At 53.7% G+C, this 20,955-nt stretch overlaps 1 protein-coding gene across 6 annotated transcripts in view; it reads right to left on the bottom strand.

The window, feature by feature from the left end:
* The window catches only part of DOCK6 (dedicator of cytokinesis 6), a 41,860-nt gene extending 33,124 nt beyond the window's left edge, over window positions 1-8,736 (bottom strand). For 5 of the 6 annotated variants that reach the window (XM_038567244.1, XM_038567246.1, XM_038567247.1 and 2 more), the window contains exons 1-5: window positions 8,668-8,736; window positions 2,316-2,403; window positions 1,551-1,726; window positions 1,014-1,082; window positions 642-771 (exon numbers count right to left, since the gene is read on the bottom strand). In XM_038567244.1, the coding sequence (XP_038423172.1) occupies window positions 642-771; window positions 1,014-1,082; window positions 1,551-1,726; window positions 2,316-2,403; window positions 8,668-8,711 (507 nt within the window). In that variant the 5' untranslated portion in view covers window positions 8,712-8,736. Of the gene's footprint in view, window positions 1-641; window positions 772-1,013; window positions 1,083-1,550; window positions 1,727-2,315; window positions 2,404-4,340; window positions 4,361-8,667 lie in introns of those variants that run through there. The other variant, XM_038567245.1, reaches the window with a different exon arrangement.
* Between the last annotated feature and the right edge of the window lie 12,219 nt (window positions 8,737-20,955).

Here is a 20,955-nt window from a genome sequence, read left to right as displayed (position 1 = left end):
GATTGGTGCCAGGGTAAGGACACATGTAGGCTGGGCCAGGAGAGCCTTCCATGGGGTTTTGCTCACTGTCACCAGGGGAGGGAAGGTTCTTCCCAAGGGGACTGTCACTGGCTCAGGGCCGCCTGACCTCCCCAACTCAGGTATGGTCAGAGGCAGACTACCCTGGTCCAAATCCCCACTCAGCTCTGTGACCCTGTCCCGGAACCCAACTTAAAGGGCGTCAGGATCCTCCTCTACATCTCAAAATTGATTTTGAGAAGTGATTGCAATAATTCTTGGTAGGGTTATCGTGAGCATAAAGTAGGAGCCTGATGAATACCGGTTGACAAAATGTAGGCTCGAGACCCAGGGGGCTAGGGAAGCTCCTCTAATCACCTTGCTGTGCCTCAGTTTCTGTATCTGCAAAACGGATGGTGCCCTGCCTTACAGGATGAAAGACGAAGACAAGTCTAAAGCCCTTAGTATACACTGAGCACTTAATAGATGTTTATACTCATTACCCTTAACTTTTAACGCACAGGGCTGACACATTTCCTGTTGGATTCAAGGCTGTTTGGGTCACTTCCCGTCACGTGTGACCGAGAGCTGAGGCCAGAGCCTACACACACCCCTATAGTGACTGGTGCCCGGGGCTCCCTCACCGAGTCCTCTGGGCCGGACCTCTCATCCCCAGAAACATCCTGCTCAAAGATCTGCCGGGTGAGGCCCTTCTGCCGCTCTCGCTGCGTCTCCGTGGTGATGGGGCTGTACGCCGCACTCAGATGCTGGTACCTAGGGGGAGGCAGGGTTGGGTGGGTAGCAGGGATGAGGGCACACCCCGCAAGGCCCCTGGGATGCCTACAAGGCCATCCACCCTCCCTGTGATACACCAGACAAGACCCACCCCAGAGAAGTCCAGCTGCCCTTGCAGGGACAGTGGGCAGATAAACAGGAGGACCGGCCCAGTGGGCTCTTCTGGGCTCAGACTTGGCCTCTTGCCCTCTGCCCTGAGCTGCCCCCAGGGCCAGACCCACCTCCTGTGGGCGATGATCCAATCCTCTGTGTACATCTCCACTGCGGCCCTCACCTGGGCATCCAGCTTTCTGCACAAAATAGAAAGAGGATAGGGACGCCAACGTGGCTCAATGGTTGAGGTCTGCCTTCGGCTCAGGGCGTGATCCCAAAATCCGGGGATTGAGTCCCACATCGGGCTCCCCACAGGGAGCCTGCTTCTCCCTCTGCCTGTGTCTCTGCCTCTGTCTCTCATAAATAAATAAATAAATAAATAAATAAATAAATAAATAAATAAATAAATAAATAAAATCTTAAAGAAAAAAAATAGAATGAGGGTAAACAGAGGCAGGGCAGAGTGGGGCCTGCTCTTCTCCCCATTTTGGAGACGTGGAGATGGAAGTTCAGAGAGGGTAGGTAACTTGCCTAAGGTCACACAGCCAAGCCAGCAGTTGAACTTGGGGCTGTTGGAACTTGATGAAAGGTGGGTGCTGATGAGGGGCACGGAGGCAGGCTGGAGTTACAGACATGGGGTGGGGGGTGCGTGTGGCTGAACCTACCCATCCTCAGGGATCCCGGGCTCTGTGGTCCGGGATTCCCGGGGCTGTAGCAGGAGCTCCAGGTCATCAACGGGAAACTCAGCCAGGTCCCGGAGGGGCCCGGGCTCAGCGTCTGGTGGCCGGCTCAGGAGCACATCTTCGAAGTCCAAGGGCTCAACGACCTCAGTCAGTGGGACCTAGGTTGGAGCAAAGTGCCTGTGGCCCCTGCCCTGGGGGCTGAGAGCCAGGGGTGAGTGCTGTGCTTGGGCCCGAGTAAGAGGGCAGAGGGCGGTGGGAGCCATGGAGAGTGTGGGAGCTGCGAGGAGCCAGGCAGGACAGTGACCTCAGACTCTCCACCCCATCCCAGCAGGGCCTGGCCCGCCCCTTTCCAGGCCGGAAATCACACCCTGTGCCTGGAGAGGCAGGGTTATGCTGGAAGGAAAGGCATGTTGGCTGCAGCAAAGAAAGACAATTCCTCAGGCCCCACTCCCTCTCAGCTGCAGCTGAAAGTACCTCCCATCCCCCCCCACATCTGGGTGGTCCCAGCAGCGGGGAGGTGGGGTGACATCAGGCGGACCACCCACGGGGCTGCTGTTGCCCCCGCAGCCCCTCAGCAGCTGCAGAGAGGGGGCTGCCCTCCCCACTCGCAGGGAAAGAGGAATGGGGACGGTCCCACCCAGGATGGGGCACTAGTGGGAGGGGTGTGTAGGACCAAGCCCGGGCAGAGGGGAACCCCACGTCTGGGAGAGAGCAGGGTCCTGGAGGGGGCACCTCCCGAGCACGTACCCCCAGGGAGGTGCTGCTGCGTCGGCTGGAGTGGGGAGAGCCACTGCGTTCCCGGGACACCTGCTTCCGCACCTCGGCAGCCACCGTCCTGTTCAGGCAGGGAAGGGGCCACTGAGGACATGAAAACTTGGGCCATGGGGCCCTGGGAACTCCACTTCAGGCCAATAAATTCATTCTCTGAGCAGAAAATCTAGGCTGTGGACGGGAAAAACCCAGGCCACGGACCAGGAGAACCGAGGCTTCAGAATCCACAGCCCTAGGGACCCCAGGGCTGGGGCTGATAGAGGCTCCGGGACCCCCCAAGGTGGACGCGGGGCCCTTCCAACCGCTCACCAAGCACAGATGGAAGGATTTGCTCCCGGCAAGGCATGAGGGTCACAGACCCTTCATTGTCCCTGGTGCCCACCACAGTGGGTCTGAGTCCTGGCTGGCCAGCCCCCTCCCTGGTCCCTGGCCTCAGCCTCCTCGTCTGGGGGACCTCCACCCCCCTGCCTCCCTTCCAGAATGTGTGCCCTGCCCCATCCTTGCTATGGGGCTTTGGACGAGTTACTGCTGCCTCTGAGCCTCAGTTTACCCCTCTGTACTTGAAGTGACCTCACAAGGCTGCTGTGCGGAGCCGAGCACAGGGGCCTTGGCATTCAGGGGGTGCTCTGTACCTCATTCTCAGGGGGTCAGAGGCCAGGCTGAGTGTGTGTTAAGAGACCAGCGTGACTCATAGAGCACATCTAGAAACCAAGATCTGTGTGTGGCCTTCCTGGGCCACTTGCACCCGTGCCGGGCAGGAGGAGGGTGATGGGGCAAGACCCACAGAAGAGGGGGCCAGCACAGGAATCTGGGACTTGGCACCCCCAGGCACTCAATTCCTTTAGCTGAGCTTGGAAGGAGGGGAAGGAGAGAGAGACACAAGTCACCTGGGGAAGGGGATTCTGGGCAAAAGGTACAGCAGGTGCAAAGACCCTATAGTTGGGTGCTGTGCTCCAAGCATGGAAACTCCTGCTCCCCAGTCTCTACGAAGTCAGGAATAGAGCTGTGTGGTGCCCACAGAGGCCCCAGCACCAGCCCCGCACACAGTAGGTACCCAATAAATTTTTCTTGATGGACTGAATCCCTCCCAACTTCCCTCCTGGTCCAATTTACCTAAATCCACTGTGTGTCAGTTCTAAGAGAAGCCCCGGACATTTTAGCTGTGTGGCTTTGGGCAGGTGGGATACCCTTTCTGGGCCCCAATCCCTCTTAAAATTGAGAAGGCAAGGGCAGCCCAGGTGGCTCAGCGGTTTAGCGCCAACTTCACCCCAGAGTGTGATCCTGGAGTCCCGGGATCGAGTCCCACATCAGGCTCCCTGCATGGAGCCTGTTTCTCCCTCTGCCTGTGTCTCTGCCTCTCTCTCTCTCTCGAATAAATAAATAAAATCTTTTTTAAAAAATTTGAGAAGGCAACTGCCTTGATGTTTGGGCTTCACTCCCTTCCCTTTTCCACTTTCCTGTCTGCTTGGAAGTTTTCACAATAAAAAGTTGTACCTCCCCCCACAAAAAAAGGTACTATGCTGACTGCAAATCTCGTGGCCCATGGGCCGCTGACGAGATGGACGTGTGTGGTGGGTCCAGGGAAGACAGGTGAGGGTGGGGAAGGCTGGGGCCAACGGGGGTCATCTGGAAGCCTCTGATTTCCAATCTGTGTTGGTCAAACAAAACTTGACCATGACCCTGATCCAACCTGGGGCCTCACCCCTCTGCCTCTGGACTCTCTGTCAATGGTCCCAGAACTCTGCTTCTATTTTTAGGGGCATAGCGGGGAGGTGATGGAGGATGTTCTAGGAAATTCAAAGGGTGTTCAAACGAGGTATTTGTCCTCAAATCCCCAAAGTTGGGGCCGCCTCTTCCAGAAGCCTGGGCACACAGGGTCTCAGGGGATGATTTATGAGGCATGCCGGGACAGGGCACAGCCATCCATGTCCTGGTCCCAGCTGTTCCGCAGCTGCTGCCCCAGAGAAGGGAGAGGGGTGGAGGGAGGGCCGGGACTCTCACTTCATTTTGTCTTTGGCCTTGGAGAGATGTCCCCAGAGTGGGCAAAGGCCAGGTCCTCAGCACTGTGGCCATGGGAGTCACTTTCCTGTGTCACAGGGCTCTGCACGTGGACCTAGGCAAGCACAGATGAGTGACATCCCCTCTCTAGACCTCTGGGCTCAATACAGTACCCACAGCTTATTGAACTGCTCCGAGTATAAGGCTTGGTGCACAGTAAGTGCTCAATTAAGGCTTGCTGTCACTATGTTGGCCTAAAAGGATCCTGGGAAACTGGAATGTTTGGCTCTCCTTTTTATGGCAAAGGGGAGAGAGGCTCAGAGAGGGTCATGAGGAATCCAGGGTCACGGAGCCCAGAATCAAACCCCTGTGGGCCAGGAGTGAAAGTCTGTGCCCTCCAGCACCGGGTATTTCACATTGCGCATGATGGGGAGTGGGGCTCCAGAACCTGCCTCTTCCATGTCCACGCTCACCCCCCTTATGGGAGTCCCATCCAATCTCCAGGTTTCAGAACCACATAAATAGGAACCCTTGGGTCCACTCTGTGGGACACCTGCCTCCCTCGCACGACTGCAGGCAATGAAGCATGACCAGAACCTGCCCTCGCACCACCTGCCCTGTCTCACTAAGGGCAGCCTTGCCCTCAGGGGTGCTCAGGACCCACACCTGGGAGTCATCCCCAGCTCCTCTTTCTCATACCTGCATCTGATCTGCTTCAGACACCCCCACGGAGCACATTTTTTAAAAGGAGGCAAAATGTTGAGCTGAATATACTAGTTTTCCTCTGAAAGGGAATCTCAGGATTGCAACGAGAGAAACTGCAAAGATCAGGTGGGGAGTTATAGCTACTGGTGAGACAAATCCTCCTAAGGTGAGAATCAGCAATCGTACGTGACACCATGGGGACACCGAGAGAGGAAAGATAAAGCAGTGGCATCAGTGGGAATTCTGTGAGACTGTGGACCTCACCCCAGGGCTGGTCGGATTAACAGAAGTCCACTCTCACAGGGGAGGAGGACCATAAAACCAGAAATGAGAATGGCATAAGTCTCTGATGCTGTGTGCTCCCACTTGGGTGAAAAATAAGGGAAGAATATGAATCCATATAAAACCACAAAGAGATTCCCCATTATATATCATTCCAGCCCTCTTGGACTGTCAAAACTTTTTTTTTTTATTTCAAAGAGAGAGAGATCAAGTGAAAGAGAGAGCACGAGTAGTGGGGAGATGCAGAGGGAGAAAGAGAAGCATGTCCCCCACTGAGCGGGGAGCCCAACATGGGGCTTGAACCCAGGACCCTGAGCGGAAGGCAGACCTTTAACCGACTGAGCCACCCAGGTGCCCCCGGCACAACATTCTAAAGATAAATAATCTGCCTGCCAGGGAGGATGTGAAGCGATAGCAACTCTCATCTGCTGCTGGGGGAACCCCTTTGGACAATCGTCTGTAATGTTCAGGCAAAGTTAAAGATAAGCCCATCCAGCAATTCCACTTAGAGGCGCAGATACTCAGGAGGAAAGACACGGCTGAGAATGTTCACTGCAGCCCTGGTCATGACAACCCCAAAATGAAAAGACGCACACGTTCCTTGGCCAAAGTTGGAGTGTGCCGACGGGAGGAATAGTATGCAGCAACAAAAAAGGATGCGCAGACCGCAGGCAATGGCACAGGTGAGCCCTTCTCCTGACATGTTGGATGAGAGACTGGGCACACAGGCCTTGACATCACACATGACTCCACTGATAAGACGTTCTAAATGGGCAAAAGTAGCCCATGGCGCCGAGGAAGCCAGCTCGGCTGGAGAAACCATCACGCAAGTGAGGAAGGGATGGGAGCCACCCTCAGCATGGCAGTTCCCTGAGGGACAGAACTAGGTGCAGGATCAAGAGGGGCGGCTGGGTCAGGTGGCCCTGGAGATAGAGACTTTGTCTTGACCCAAGAGACTTTTTCCTTGCCATTTGTTGTTTTGTTGTTGTTGTTGGATTTCTTTTTAAAAGCTTTTATTTATTTATCATATTTGTGTAAGATTTGAGAGAAAGAGAGAGAGAGAGAGAGAGCACGAGCAGGGGAAGCTGCAGAGGGAGAAGGAGAAGTAGGCTCCCTGCTGACCAGGGAGCCCAATGTAGGGCTCGATCCCAGGATCCCTAAGTAAGAAATGCCACCTGCCCCGCATCAGACAGCTGGGGGGTCGAATAAAAATGCTGCTACCAGACACGGGGAAGAATGGGGGATATATGAGGACAGCAAGAGACAAGGTTTCTGAGATTGTTCTGAACACTGAGGCCACCCCACCCCCATACACACCGGGCTCACCTCCCCAGAAGAGACATCCAACAGTGACCTAACCACTGTAGAGTCCAGCTTTCTACAGTTACACCTATGTCAACAGGCTCTGGCGACAATTAAACGAGTGGCATTCCCGATGGGGACCAGCATGCTGTAAACATATTATACACGCTGGCCATTATCACCATCCAGATTGGGTTTATTTTAAAGAGTACAAGTGAAAAAAAAAATGGACAAGTTCTACTGCACACAGTAATGTCTGTCCATGTTATTTATGAATAAGAGTTTGTAGTTTTTAAGCTGTCCCCCCAAAATGTTTTTTTTTTAAGAATCTGTTCATTAAGAAACTGGGGGACTGTTTAATATTTGGGTCAATATGGCATTGTGGCATGAATGACTAAATGATTGAAAAGATGAATACAGGCCTAGATCCAAGCATGTAGACACCTGGATGTCCACTAGGCTGCTCCGGAGGCCCTGGCAGGGGATGGCTGGGAGACTTGAGCCATTTGCTTGTGGTTCGCTGGGGCCCCAGGATCATTCTCTGCTCTTCTTACCCTGGGCTCTGTAGTTATCCGTTCCCCAGGGCAGGACCCAAGATCTCTCTTTTTTTTTTACTGGAGTGGAAGCCAGGGCCCAGGGACACAGAGACTGTGTCAAAGAAAAGATGCCAAAGGTCCAAGACAGAGAGAGACCAATCGGGGGACATAAAGATAACAGAACATAAAAAGTGCCTGGCCACAATGCTCCAGACACATGGTCACATCCCCTATGTTCAGAACTCTTCATGGCTCCCACCTCACTCAGGTTACAAGTTAAAGTCCTCCGCACAACCCACAAGACCCCGCACCATCTGCTCCAGACTGGCCGGCCTCCTCAGATCATCTGTAAATACACTCTGCCTGCTTCTGCCTCAGGGCCTTTGCACTTGCCTTTCCCTGTGTTTGGATTGCTTTTTCCCCCCATACGACATGGATGCCTCCCTCACCTCCTTCAAAACTTTGCTCAAGTGTCACCTTATTATCTGGGCTTTCCTGATCTGTCTCCTGTATCTATAATGGTCCCCATCCTCGCCACCTCCTTTCCGGCCCTTGAGCATTGGCGCTTATCATTAATATATAATCTACTTTAGTGTGCTACTCCTCTGTCCACCCCTTTGTATCTGCCCCCAAGGGTGGGATCTTTTCTTGTGTCTCCACCAGGCCAGCTCTGGACCCACGGGTGCTCTTTCACTTGAGCCTGGCCAGCACAGGTGCCCCGAGGAGAGGACCCCTGGGCAGACTCTGCCGGGCTAAGGAGGCAAAGAGGGGGAGAGGCTCTTCAGCCCTAGTGTGACCTCCACCTCCCAGGCTGAGTCTTACAATCTCCAGCGGCCACGGAAATGGATCCCCCAGCGCCTGGCGCCTGTCCCCTCCCCCGTCTGCCCACCAGCTGGTTGGGTCCCCAGCCCCCACTCGGTCCATTCAATCACCCGACCTTCTCCAGCGCGTCCGGCCGGTGCCGGGAGAGCCTGAAGCTGGGCTGGGGGCGGGGGGCCCGCCACAGCTGTCCCCTGCTCCCCAGACAGCTGGGCACGGGCCCCTGGCGAGGGGGGACCTTCCCGAGGGGCCTCCAGGGCCTCCTCCGAGGGCACCCTCCGCGTTCCCGCATCCGGCGCCCGGCGGGAGGGGGGTGGCACCGGCCCTTCCCGCTCGCACGCCCCGGGCTCGGGGCCCCGGGAAGGACCCGGAGATGCAGTGCGACGCGGGGCGCTCCGGGCACCCGCTCCCCCGGCGCCGCCTCCTCCAGGAAGGCCCCCGGACACGCCCCCGCGCGTCCCCCCGGCGCCCGGGGCGGACTTCGGCTCCGCCGCCATCGCACCCGCCGCCCCGCCGCGCCCCCGCCCCCGCCCCCCGCCCCCCGCCCCCCGACCCCCGCCGGAGGAAGCGGCCGCCCCGCGCGGGCGAGGGGGCTGGAGTGCGGGGCGCCGGGGGGTGGGGGGCCGGGCCGCCCCGGGGCGGGGCCCGGACACGTGGGGCGCGGGAGGGGCCCGGAGCCGCGCTACCTGTTGATCTTGTGCGCGAAGGCGCGGCGCTCGGCGGCCGCCATGGAGCCGCGCGCGTCCCCCCGCCGCCGCCGCGCGCACCGTCCCCGCCGTGGTCGCCGCCGCCGCCGCCTCCCGGCTCTGGGCCGCCCGGGCTGGGCGGGGCCGGGGCGGGGGCCGGGGCCGGAGGCGGGGCCCTTCCGGGTGTGCGGGGCGGCTCCGTGCTGCCCCTGCCGGCCGGAGGGGCGCGGGGGCCCCGGGCTGCCTCCGCGCCCCTGGGGTGAGGGGGGGAAACTGAGGCTCCGGAGGGGGGCCGGGGAGGGGAGCCGGGGAAACTGAGGCTCCGGAGGGGCCAGGGGAGGGGGGCCGGGGAAACTGAGGCTCCGGAGGGGAGAGGGGAGGGGGGCCGGGGAAACTGAGGCTCCGGAGGGGGCAGGGGAGGGGAGGCGCCAGGACCGAGGCCGGGGGTGTCAGACTCCGGGGGATGCTCCTTCTGCCCTCTGATTAACCCCCGCAATCATCCGTAATAAGTATAATCTCGAGCGTTTATGAAGCATGGCCCTGCAATTCACAGGTGCAGAAGGAACCATCGTTTCCCCATTTTACAGATGGGTGGACTGAGGCACAGAGGTGATCAGACGCTTGCCCAGGCCTGCGTGATCACGGGGGTCTCCGAGGCTACTGGGGATGTGCCCCAGTCCAGGAGGAGGGAAGCAAAGGGGTCCAGCTGGGCTGGAGATGCTTGAGTGCCTCCACTGGAGAAAGTGGGGATGTCTTGGTTTACTTGTGGTCTCAAATCTCTCCCCAGTGGCCCCCCCTCTCCCAGCTCCCGGGCAGCAGTCTAGAGAATTCTCCAGCCCCCACTCCTGTTCTGGATGTGCCAACCCCTTGCTCACCCCTAAGCCTTTGCATGGGCAGGTTCCTCCTCCTGATGGCCCTTCCAGCCCTGGTCAGAAAATGTCCTAGGCAGAATCGGGGGCTGAATAATAGGACGGCCCGGCTCTTCCTTAGGGCTTTTTTTTTTTTTTTTTTTAAGATTTTATTTATTTATTCATGAGAGACACAGAGAGAGAGAGGTAAAGGGAGAAGCAGGCTCTCCCTCTTGGGAGCCGGATTCGGGACTCGATCCCAGAGCTCCGGGATCAGGCCCTGAGCCGAAGGCAGATGCTCAACCACTGAGTCACCCAGGCGTCCCTTCCTTAGGGCTTTTGCATGTGCTGCTCCTTTTCCCACATATGGATGTTAGCATTATCCTCCCTTTTACATGTGAGGAAACTGAGCCCCAGAGAAGCAGAGGAACTTGCCCCAACTAGGCAAAGTGGAGCAGTGTCAGATGCTGAGCCCAGCGGAGGGAGGCTTGGATTTCGGGGAAACCCTTAACCCTGCCACTCAGCCCCAAGCTCTTAAGGGCACAGCAGGGCTGTTCCCAGCCTGGCAGGTGACATGTGTATCTGTCTGTAGCCCACACACTGGCACTCGCCTGAGTGGTCCAGCCACTTTGACCTGGGAGTCTCCAGGTGTAACCCCGCCCATCACTGTGCTGTGCCTCACCCCATGTCACCCTCACCCCAACCAGCAGCCTCCTGGGCTAAAGTCCCTGCCTCGCCTTTGGGCTTCTGAGAGCCAGGCTGGGCAAGAAACATGGAGATAAGCAAAGATCGGTGGGTTTCTCCCCTCTGCTCTGCCTCCTTCCAGCCCAGACACCTTCAGACCTGGTCTCCTGGCTCCTGCCCTCAGCCCTCTCAGTTTGTTTTCCCTCCAGTGTCCAGAAAGAGACGGGGAACACCTGAATCAGGTCACATCCCTCCTCTGCTTAAAATCCTCCACGGCTCCCACCTCATTCAGGGTAAAAGCCAAAGTCCTCACCTGGGGCCCACGAGGTGCTGCATGATCTGCCCTGGTCACCTCCCCCCCACCCCCCTCCAGCTGCCCACCTCCTCTGAACACTAGAGCGCAGCTCCCTTTTCGCACATGCTGTTACCCTTCCCACATGTGGGTGCCATCACCACCCCACTTTGACAAGGAGGCCCAGAGAGGCAGGGTGAAATCAGGCAAGTGGGCATCAGATCTGTGATTCCAGACCTGTTACGGGGGGGAGCCCGACCCAGAAAGCTTTGTTTCTAAATACCAACAGAGTCCAAGTCCAGGCCAGGCTGTGGGACTCAAGGTCAATCTCTCAACCTCTCTGAGTCTCCATTTCCTCATCTCCTCCACTGAGGACTTGTGGTCAAGTGGCAGCCCAGACACCGGGGGCAGCAAGGTCCAGGCCTTCACGGGATCTGCCTCCGTCCAGGAGCCTGCTGGGGGCTATGAGCCCAGTGACTCTGAGCTCTGTCTGGGTAGAAAGGCTGTTTCAAAGATCCTTCCAAGTAAAGGCCCTGCCCCAGCTGCCTGGAGCCTGCTACCGGCCCAGTGCCTACCAGACCTGATCAGTGGGGCAGTTCCTCTGCAGGGCACGCCAGGCCTGACTCAGCCAGGCGGGGCGAGGGTGATCCTGGCAGCTGCTCAAACAGAGGCCAAGCTTGGCGGGGGACTTTGGCCTCCTCTGGCTGCAGTGAGGAACACATGTAGGGTATGGGGACAGTGCCTGTGTACCAGGGAGGAGGGACTGCCCCAGCCCCGGTGGAAGCTGGCTGGGCTGGCTGCGAGTGGGGCTAAAGAGATGACCAGGGGCTGAACCTCTCTCCGTGTGAGTGATGGAGTGGCCCCAAAGATCATCTGTCTTTGCACCAATGCCCCCTGCTGTTCCCACCCCCTGGAATGCTGTTCCATTCACTCCTCTCTGTTTGACCCCTTCTCCATCCCTTAAATCTCAGCTGGGGCATCTCTGCCGCCTACAGCTACCTGTGCTGTAGGTACATTACAACCGTAATCACACTGGGTCTAAGCGACCAGTAATCCATCTCCAAGGGGTCCCCAGCACCTAGCACAGGGCTGGCACTCCACAAATATCTATTTCTGGCCTTTCTCTCCTCCATTCCCCTGAGCTGCTGCTCAGTCCTTGTTCTAGGACCTCACCATCTGAATCCATGCAGCATTACAGTGTCCTTTCCTATCTTTCTTTGTGGGGGCAGCTCCCTCCGGACCTTGGCACAGGCCATCCCCTTGGCCTGGAACACTGGTTCCCCTGCTCTTTACCTGAACATACCTCTATTCATTCTTAGGTCTCATGCTTCTTGGAAGCCTTCCTTGACTGTCTCCCTCCCCTGCCCAAGCAGCTCAAGGGCTCCTCTAGGCCCTCCTGCCTCCAGCCTCCGAGGTTCCCCACTACAGCTGGGGTTGTAACTGCCTGGTTCCATGGTGTCCAACTCTCCCACTCAGATGCCAGCTCCATGAGCACAAGGAATTTTCTCTGCCTTGTTCATTGCTGTGTCCCCAGTGCCCCTCCTAGGGGTGTGCATATAGTAGGTGCTCAATGAGAGAATGAACGAGGCAGAGTGGTGCAGGAGTCCAGTGGTCAGGGAACCATGATACCTCACTGTCCCCTAGTGTGGTGGGAAAAGGCAACCTGATGGCAGGGGCATCAAAGTCTCAACTTCCCAAATGGAGTGAGGGGTGCTGGGGGCCGGTAGAGGAAAGCTGACTGTGGGCACCCACTGCCCCCTTGTGCCGATGGCAGAAATGGCAGGATCAGCCCGCTCAGGACACTTGCCCTGCCCTCAGCTCTACTAACCTACTACCAGGGAGCAGGGAACCCTCTTGCCACAAGGAGAGGTAGTGGAAGTGGGGGTAGTACGGAGGTAAGGCTAGGTGGTGGGAGCAGGATGCAAAGGCCATCTACTCAGCAGGCATCTCCTGAGCACCTGCTGTGTGCAGGCTCCAATTAAGCCCCTGGTGGGGGGTGGGGGTGAGGGGGATGTCTCATTACCCCAGGTCATCAACCTACAGGTGCAGGAAACTGAGGCTGCAAAAAGCAGCCACCCACCTCAAACCACACTTGTGAGTCGTAAAACTCGAACCTGGGTCTGTTGTGTTTAGGGAAATCTCTCCCCTAATCTCTTCAGATGATTTTGGCAACTTGGTGAATCACTTGAATGAATGAATGAATGAATGAATGAATGAATGAATGAATGAATGTCTTGAGGTAGGTGGTGAACTCAGAGCAGGAATGCCCAGAGGCAGGACTTAGAATCCAAAGAGGCCTGACTCCCAGTCCCTGCTTGGCCACAGCCAGGCTGGGTGACCTGGGGCCTCTCTGGCCGTTGGGCTCCTCATCTGTGAAATGGGATGTTACCCTCAGAGCTGGCCCTGTGGGGCTGCGGTGGGGAAGCGTGAAGTGCTGTCAGGAGAGCACACAGCCTGGAAGATGCTGCCTTGTCAGACTGTTTTTCCTGCTGCTTCCGGAGCTGGGAAGGAAGTTGGAAGCCGACTCAGGGGCTCCAGGCCTGCCTTTGGGAGTTAAAGTCATGAAGACAAAGGCTGGGCCCAGAGAGGCCAGAGGGGCAGGGGACAGTCTTCCTGTTTTTCTTTGAACAGATGGCCCAGCCGCCAGATGCTCGTCTGTCTGGATGCCCTTTCCATCATCCCTGGAAATCACTCCTGTCCCTGTCAATGACACCTTTATCAAGTTTGTTCACTTTCCAGGGGCCCTTACGGCATCCCAGCATCCGGGGGTTTTCACCGGGGTCCCCAGACGCCCAAGGGGTTTGCAAATGGAATTCAGGAGCTTTATGGACTTAGAAGGAAAAACTTGCATTGCTCACTCTCCCCCTGCTTCTGCTGATGACAGTCATTAGGGCTGCGCTGGGCCTTCCTACTTAATATGTTGAAAGATGCCCACATTGCATCACAATTAAAACAGATTTTGATAACTGTATCCCAATGCAATGGGTTTCTAATGGGTTTCCTTCACCATCCTACGTGTTTGATTTTATGAACTTACAAACTTCTGCTGATAAGGGCCCAGGGCACAAAAAAGGTGCCTCTGCAAATAAGAGACATTTTTCAGCATGCTTTTCTCCTGCTCAGAGCCTGCTGTGGCTCCCCACTGCCCCAGGAGGGAACCATGCTCCTCCCTGGGGCCTATAGACTCCCTCAGCTGCTCCATAAACCAGCCCTCTCTCCTTTCCCTTCCTTCATCCATTCATTTGCTCCAGCAGCATTTACTGAGTGCCTGCTGTATGCCAGGCACAGGGAACTTCTGGAAGGAGGTGATGTCAATGCTGGAGGTGATGTCAAGTAGCTATTGGCCAGGCTGAGTTAGGGAGAGAGGTAGTTTCAGGCAGAGGGACCAGCAAAGCAAACACCGAGGGGAGAAGTAGAATTCACCTGCGTGGAGGACATGGGGGAGAGGGTGGTGGGTCTCTAAGGCCTCCCAGCGGGAGCCCGGCATAGCCCTTAGGACAGTGGGGAGCCATGGAGGGGTGCAGATCTTCCTTGTTTCAGGAAGATCCAACTCTCATGTCCGTCACTGACAGAGATGCCCTTAGGTAAATATCAAATGGAGGACAAATCAGACGGATATTTCAAAATTATACAAACCTGTGAACCCAGCAAGTCCCTTTCTAGAAATCTAATCCTTATGTGGAAAATGCTGAGGACAGTCGTGACTAAACAGAGTCAACCTAACAACCAAGGTTGGAAATAACGATCCATATGGTGCTGGTCCCGCTGCCTGTGTGGAGTGGAATACTGTACTGCTGTGCCAAGCGTGAGACTCCTATTTCAACGAAAGAAACAATGAGGAGGGCATATATGCAGCGCATGGAATGGTCTGGAATGAGAAGCAAGGTGCAGATTGGGGTGTACAGAAAGCTGCCTTGGGTATCAAATATTAAGGGAAAATGTATATATCCGTATTTGCCTGGTTTTTCTAGATATTCTCTTCAAAAAAATTCCAAGAAACTGGTGAGGCTGGGGTAGAGGGCAGGAAAGACACTCTTTTTTAAATTAATAGACTGACTTTATTTATTTAGGGGGTAGGGGCAGAGGGAGAAGGGCAGAGAGAGAATCTGACACAGGCTCCACTCCCAGCGCAGAGCCCAACGCAGGGCTCGATCTCATAACCCTGAGATCATGACCTGAGCTGAAATCAAGAGTCAGATGCCCAACTGACTGAGCCACCCGGGCATCCCAATAGATTTTCTTTTTTTAAAGATTTTATTTCGTTTTTCATGAGAGACACAGACAGAGGCAGAGACATAGGCAGAGGGGAAAGCAGGCTTCTCACAGGGAGCCCGATGTGGGACTCGATCCAGGGACTCTGGGATCACACCCTGAGCCAAAGGCAGATGCTCAACTGCTGAGGCACCCAGGCGTCCCAATAGATTTTCTTTATAAAAGCAATTTCAGTTTGCAGAAAACTGAGCAGATAGTACAGAGAGTTCCCATATATTCTCCACGCCCCACCCAGTTTCCTCCATTATTATCTCACTCTAGTGAGGGACATTTTTATAACTGATAGGTCATCATTCACTGAAGTCTGGTAGTCCCCATTAGGGTACATCTTCTGTGTCATATGATCTGTGGGTCTGGACAAATACAGAATGACAGGACCCCTGGGTGGCTCAGCGGTTTAGCACCGCCTTTGGCTCAGGGCATGATCCTGGAGTCCTGGGATCGAGTCCCACGTCGGGCTCCCTGCATGGAGCCTGCGTCTCCCTCTGCCTGTGTCTCTGCCTCTCTCTGTGTGTCTCTCATGAATAAATAAATAAAACTTAAAAAATAAAATAAAATAAATAAAAATGAGAATTTATGGAGCACCTGGCCCTGCTCAGTTGGTGGAGTGTGCAACTCTTTATTTCAGCCCTATGTTGGTATAGAGACTGCTTAAAAATAAAATCTTTTAAAGAAACAATGAAATGAAAATGAAAATCTATGTTCACATAAAAACCTGTACACGATTATTTATAGAAGCTTTATTCATAATCACCAATAGCTGGAAACAACCCAATTGTCCTTCAATGGGCGAATGTGAAACAAACCGGAGCCCATGGGTACAATGGAATATTCTTCAGTAACAAAAAGGAACAAAGTATTGATACAGGCCACAAAGCTTTATGCTCAAATGCTTTATGCTGCAGTGAAAGGGGCCAGACTCGAAAGGCTACATATTGTATGATTCCATTTATAGAACATTCTCAGAAAGACAGGACTCCAGTGTGGGAGAGCAGATCAGTGTTGGGCTGGGGCTGGGGGGAGGGGCTGACACAAAGGGGCAGCGGGAGGGAGTTTAGGGGTGTTGTGCAGGCTTGAAGTCTACTAGCAGGACAGCTGAGGACGATGACGATCAGGACGGTCATGGGGGCTCCCAGGCACTGGGGGAGCCCTGAGGTCGTGTCCAACCCAGCCGGAGGGCCTCTCCGAGGAGCAGGCTCCCAAGCTGAGACCTAAAGATCAGGCCGGCGGCAGGCAGGTGAACAGCTTTCCAGGCAGTGGGAACAGCATGAGCAGAGGCCCAGAGGAGAGACATTCAGGAAATCGGGGCATCGATTTGGCTGGAGCACACATGGTATTTTTTGTTTGTTTTCTTGTTTTGATTTGTCCACTTTTGAGATGAAAACTGGAAACTCTGCAGTGGGTGGTGGGGTTGACCTGGGATCCCACCCAGGCAGCTCCAGCCTAGTCTGGGCCCCATGCTGTGAACGTAGCTGGCTTCATTCTCCCATTGGTCCGCCAAGCCCATTTTCCAGACCGAGAAACAGAAACCTAGAGAAGGTCACTTGATGTGACCTTGAGGACAACTTTTGGACAGGTTTAAGAACTCAGCCCAGGATCAGACAAGCCTGGGTATGATAAGCACTTAAAAAAGGTGAAGGATCAAGGAAGGCTCCCTGTGGAGGTGACGTGGAAGGCTGAGGGATGAACAGGAGCATGGTGGATGTGGACCTTGCCTTTGAAATCCTGGCAGACATGACTCCAATATCCAGATGACTTTGTTGGGGAGTTTTCTTAAGAGGCTGCACAGAACAGGGGAGAAGTGTCTAAAAATTAATGCCCTTGGGAGTAGCCTTCAGCCAACATGGTGGTGGATAGACACCCCAGCTCCCTTGCCCGAAGGTGGGATGACTGAGTGCCTGTCCTATGCTATGTCCCAGAGGCCTCCAGGGAGACTGGGACCCCAGTTGCCTGTGGGGCTAACCTGCCTTAAGCTACCTCCCTACTGGCTGCCTTCCTTTTGGGTCTCACTTCCTTCTACAGACTGACTTTTGTCGCCCCAAATTCGTATGTTGAAGCCTACTCACCAGTAACTCAGAATGGGACTGTATTTGGAGATAGGTTCCTTAAAGAGGTAATTAAGTTAAAACAAGGTCACATTAAGACAAAACCATCCCAGGGTACAGAAGATGGCATGGGTGCAGAGTCTCAGGCAACTGGGATTGAGGGACCAGCGCCAGCCGTGCAGAGGAGGCAGTGTCGTCTGCAGGCTCTATACTTCAGAGCCCCAGAAGCCACCACGTTTGCCCCAAAACCCACAAGGATCAGCTTCCGATGTGGGAGGGGAAATCCCACCACAGGAACCTCATCTGCGGTTTCAGGCCACAAAGTAAGGTCACAGCCCATTTCTTCACATCCACAAAGGAAATGGTTACTAGCTCAAGGCTGGGCGGCTCTGACCTCAGCCATCTGGGCTGAGCTGCAGGCGCTGGGTGCCTTGGGGAGTCTCCTCCTTCGTGGGTCTTTCTGATTTATTCCTGAAGATGGACAGCTGACTTTGGCTGTCTTCAGCCTGTAGCCTCTCCTCACCCCCAACTCGGAAGCAAAAAGCATTACCTTTTAAAAATAGCCTTACTGAGATATAATCCACATACCACCAATGCCCATTTAAGGTGTATCATTCGGGGACACCTGGGTGGCTCAGTGGTTGAGCGTCTGCCTTTAGTTCAGGTCGTGATCCCGGGGTCCTGGGATCGAGTCCCGCATCGGGCTTCCTGCATGGAGCCTGCTTCTCCCTCTGCCTATGTCTCTCTCTCTCTCTCTGTGTGTGTGTCTCTCATGAATAAATGAATAAAATCTTTAAAAAATAGAAAAATAAAGTGTAGCATTCAATGGTTTTTCAACTACTCACAGATGTGTGCAATTTTCGTCATGGTCAATTGGCAAATATTTTCCTCACCTTAAAAAGACATCCAGCAAGGGGGCACCTGGGTGGCTCAGTCACTTGGGCCTTTGCCTTGGGCTCAGGTCATGGTCTCAGGGTTCTGGGATTGAGCCCCATGTCAGGCTCCCTGCTCCACGATCCTGGGACCCTGGTTCTCCCTCTCCCTCTGCCTGCTGCTCCACCTACTTGTGCTCTCTCTTTGTCAAATAAATAAATAAAATCTTAAAAAAAAAAAAATACCCTGCACACATTAGCTGTCATTCCCCTACGCCCTGTCCCCTGAGCCCTAACCAACTCCTGACCCACGATTCTGGACTCGTGTATGATTAGAATCATGTGAGATCCCTGGGTGGTGCAGCGGTTTGGCGCCTGCCTTTGGCCCAGGGCGCGATCCTGGAGACCCGGGATCGAATCCCACGTTGGGCTCCGGGTGCATGGAGCCTGCTTCTCCCTCTACCTATGTCTGCCTCTCTCTCTGTGTGTGACTATCATAAATAAATAAAAATTAAAAAAAAAAAGAATCATGTAATAGGTGGTCTTCTATGTCTGACTCCTTTCACCTAGTCTAATGTTTTCAAAATTCTTCCTCATTGTACATGAGGAATGTACATCCTCTTCATGATGGAATGTTCCATCCTCTTCATCTAACACAGTTTGCTTATCTGTTCATCCGTGGAGGGACATTTTGGTTGTTTCCACTTTTTAAAAAAAGATATATTTATTTATTTGAGAGAGAGAGAGAGCCCAATGCAAGCTTGATCCCTAGACCCCAGGATCATGACATGAGCCAAAACCAAGTGTCGGACACTTAACCCACTGAACTACCCAGGCTGAGTTGTTAACCCACCCTGGGTTGTTTCCACCTTTTGATGGTTATGAATAACGCTGCTGTGAATATTCAGGTCTAGTATTTGTGTGGCTATACATTTCCATTTCTCTTGGGTGCATATCCAGATGGGTCCTATGGTAATTCTCTGCTTAACCCTTTGAGGAACTGCAGGACTGTTTTCCAAAGTGTAACAGTACATTCCTTCCAGCAGCAGATGAGAGATTTCAGCCACGCCCTCAAGTGAAATCACTTCTTGAGCCCATTTTGCAGAGAAGATTCAGGTAGCCTGAGGCCAAGCAATGAATCACGGTCCCAGAGCCAGTGAGAAGCAGAACCAGGGCAGGCGCCCAGATCTCCAGACTGCAAACACAAGGGTTTTCTCACCTCATGGACGCTCCAATAGTTGGTGGGTCTTTTTTGAGCTCCTACTGTGTACCAAGCACTGAACAAAGCAGACAGGAAAACTTAAGCAATTGTGAGGGTGGGGCATGTAGAGGAGGACCCAGGTTGTTTAAAATAATAAGTTATAAAGGTTAATGTAAAGTAGAAAAATCTGGAGGAATATGTGGGATTTACAGGGACTTTTTCTAGGCTGCAATCAATTTTTACAATGTTTGCATGTTTTTACACTAAGCATGGGTTGCTCTCCTTTTTTTTTTTTTTAAGATTTTATTGATTTATTCATGAGAGACACAGAGAGAGAGAGGCAGAGACACAGGCAGAGGGAGAAGCAGGCTCCATGTAGGGAGCCCGATGTGGGACTCGATCCTGGGACCCTGGGTCATGCCCTGAGCCACAGGCTCAACTGCTGAGCCACTCAGACGTCCCTGGAAGTCCCTGGCATTACTTTTCCTAATACTTTTTTAAAATTGTAGTAAAATATATATAATATAAAATTGGTTATTTTAACTAATTTTAAGTGTGCAGCCAGAGCGGTTAATTACAGTCACTATGCTGTGACACCATACCCCTATTTCCAAAATTTTTCATTGCCCCAAGTAGAAGTTCTGCACCCATTAAGCAAAAATTTCCCATTCTCTGTACAACCCAGCCAGCCCCGTGAACTTTATTCTACCTCTGTCTCTGTAAGCCTGCCTATTTTAGGTATTTCATATCAGTGACATCAAGGTACAGCCTACTTTTGTGATGAAAAATGGCCAGACTTCATTTTGTTTGGTTTTGTTTTTAAAATCTTTTTTTTTTTTTTTTTTTAGAGCGAGCAAGTGGGGGAGGGGCACAGAGAGAGAAAGAATCCCAAGCAGGCTCCATGCTCAGTAGCACAGAGACCTACGTGGGCCTCAATGCCTGGTCCCCGAGATCATGACCTGAGCCGAAATCGAGAGTTGGACACTTAACCGACTGAGCCACCCAGGCGCCCCTTATTTTGTTTTTTTAATAATAGAAGCTAGGCATTGGTGCCAACTTCTACATCTGTCCATATTAAACACATAAAGGTGTCAGGTGATGCCTCGAGGGATGAGGATGAAGGGTCAGAGGCCTCCCCGGGCAGACTCCAGAAGCCCAGCCCAAGAGGAGGAGACAACAATCCAGATGTAAGGCCAGACTTCCAAATGGGACAGCTTCAGGGTCAGAGTCCCCTTTAGCTCATGGACACCTGCGCACTTTCTGGCTCAAGGAATATGGGGTTCAGAGTGGCATCCACCGATGATGACCAAGTTGCTTTGTCAGATAGTGAGATCCCCGTCATCCCACGTTCTCAGAAAAAGAGCCAGCTCCAATATTGTCATTGTCTGTTTGCACATCTGGATCTCTCAAGAATCTCAGTTTGTGATGGGAGAGACAGAGACTGTTTTGTGTTGGGCAGCGGTTGGCATGCACTGGGCATGCAATGGATGCTCATTGGATGAAAAGTTGAATGACTTAGCATGATGCCACCCATCATGAAGAAGCTCTGACTTTGGACTCAGAAGACAGCCTTCAAACCTCACTAGCGTGGCCTGGAACACAAGGCTACCCCCTCCCGGCCTCCGGATTGTCAACTATAAAATGGGCAGAACAAGAGCATGTATCCCCAAAGGTGGAAGGGGAGATCCCCAACCATTTGTTAAACGTCGGCAGAGAGTAAGGACTCCAAGAAATGTACACACCAACTCTCAGATCTTTTAAGAGAGAACGACAGAAAAACAGTTGGCATGCAGCCTGCAGAGGGAATTCCAATGCTGGGTGGGATTGTTTTCCATGACCCCTGAGATCATGGCTAAGTTTCGGGCCAGAGCTGTTTTTTGTTTCTGCAAATTCTCTCTCACTCCTATGGTCAGAGAGGAGATCGTGGTTTCTGATATCCCCACCAGACTCAGCAAGGAGCATCCACGGAGACGATGAGAAAACCCTTCCAAGAATGCAGAGGTCCTAAAAAAAAAAAAAAAAAAAAAAAGAATGCAGAGGTTCTGGTGGAAGGCGGCACTGTCATTCAGCCTGG

The sequence above is a fragment of the Canis lupus genome, chromosome 20 (genome assembly GCF_011100685.1).
Source record: "Canis lupus familiaris isolate Mischka breed German Shepherd chromosome 20, alternate assembly UU_Cfam_GSD_1.0, whole genome shotgun sequence".
Classification (NCBI taxonomy): Eukaryota; Metazoa; Chordata; class Mammalia; order Carnivora; family Canidae; genus Canis; species Canis lupus.
The sequence above is the reverse complement of the archived record's forward strand: the minus strand, read 5'-3'. Positions and strand labels throughout refer to the sequence as shown.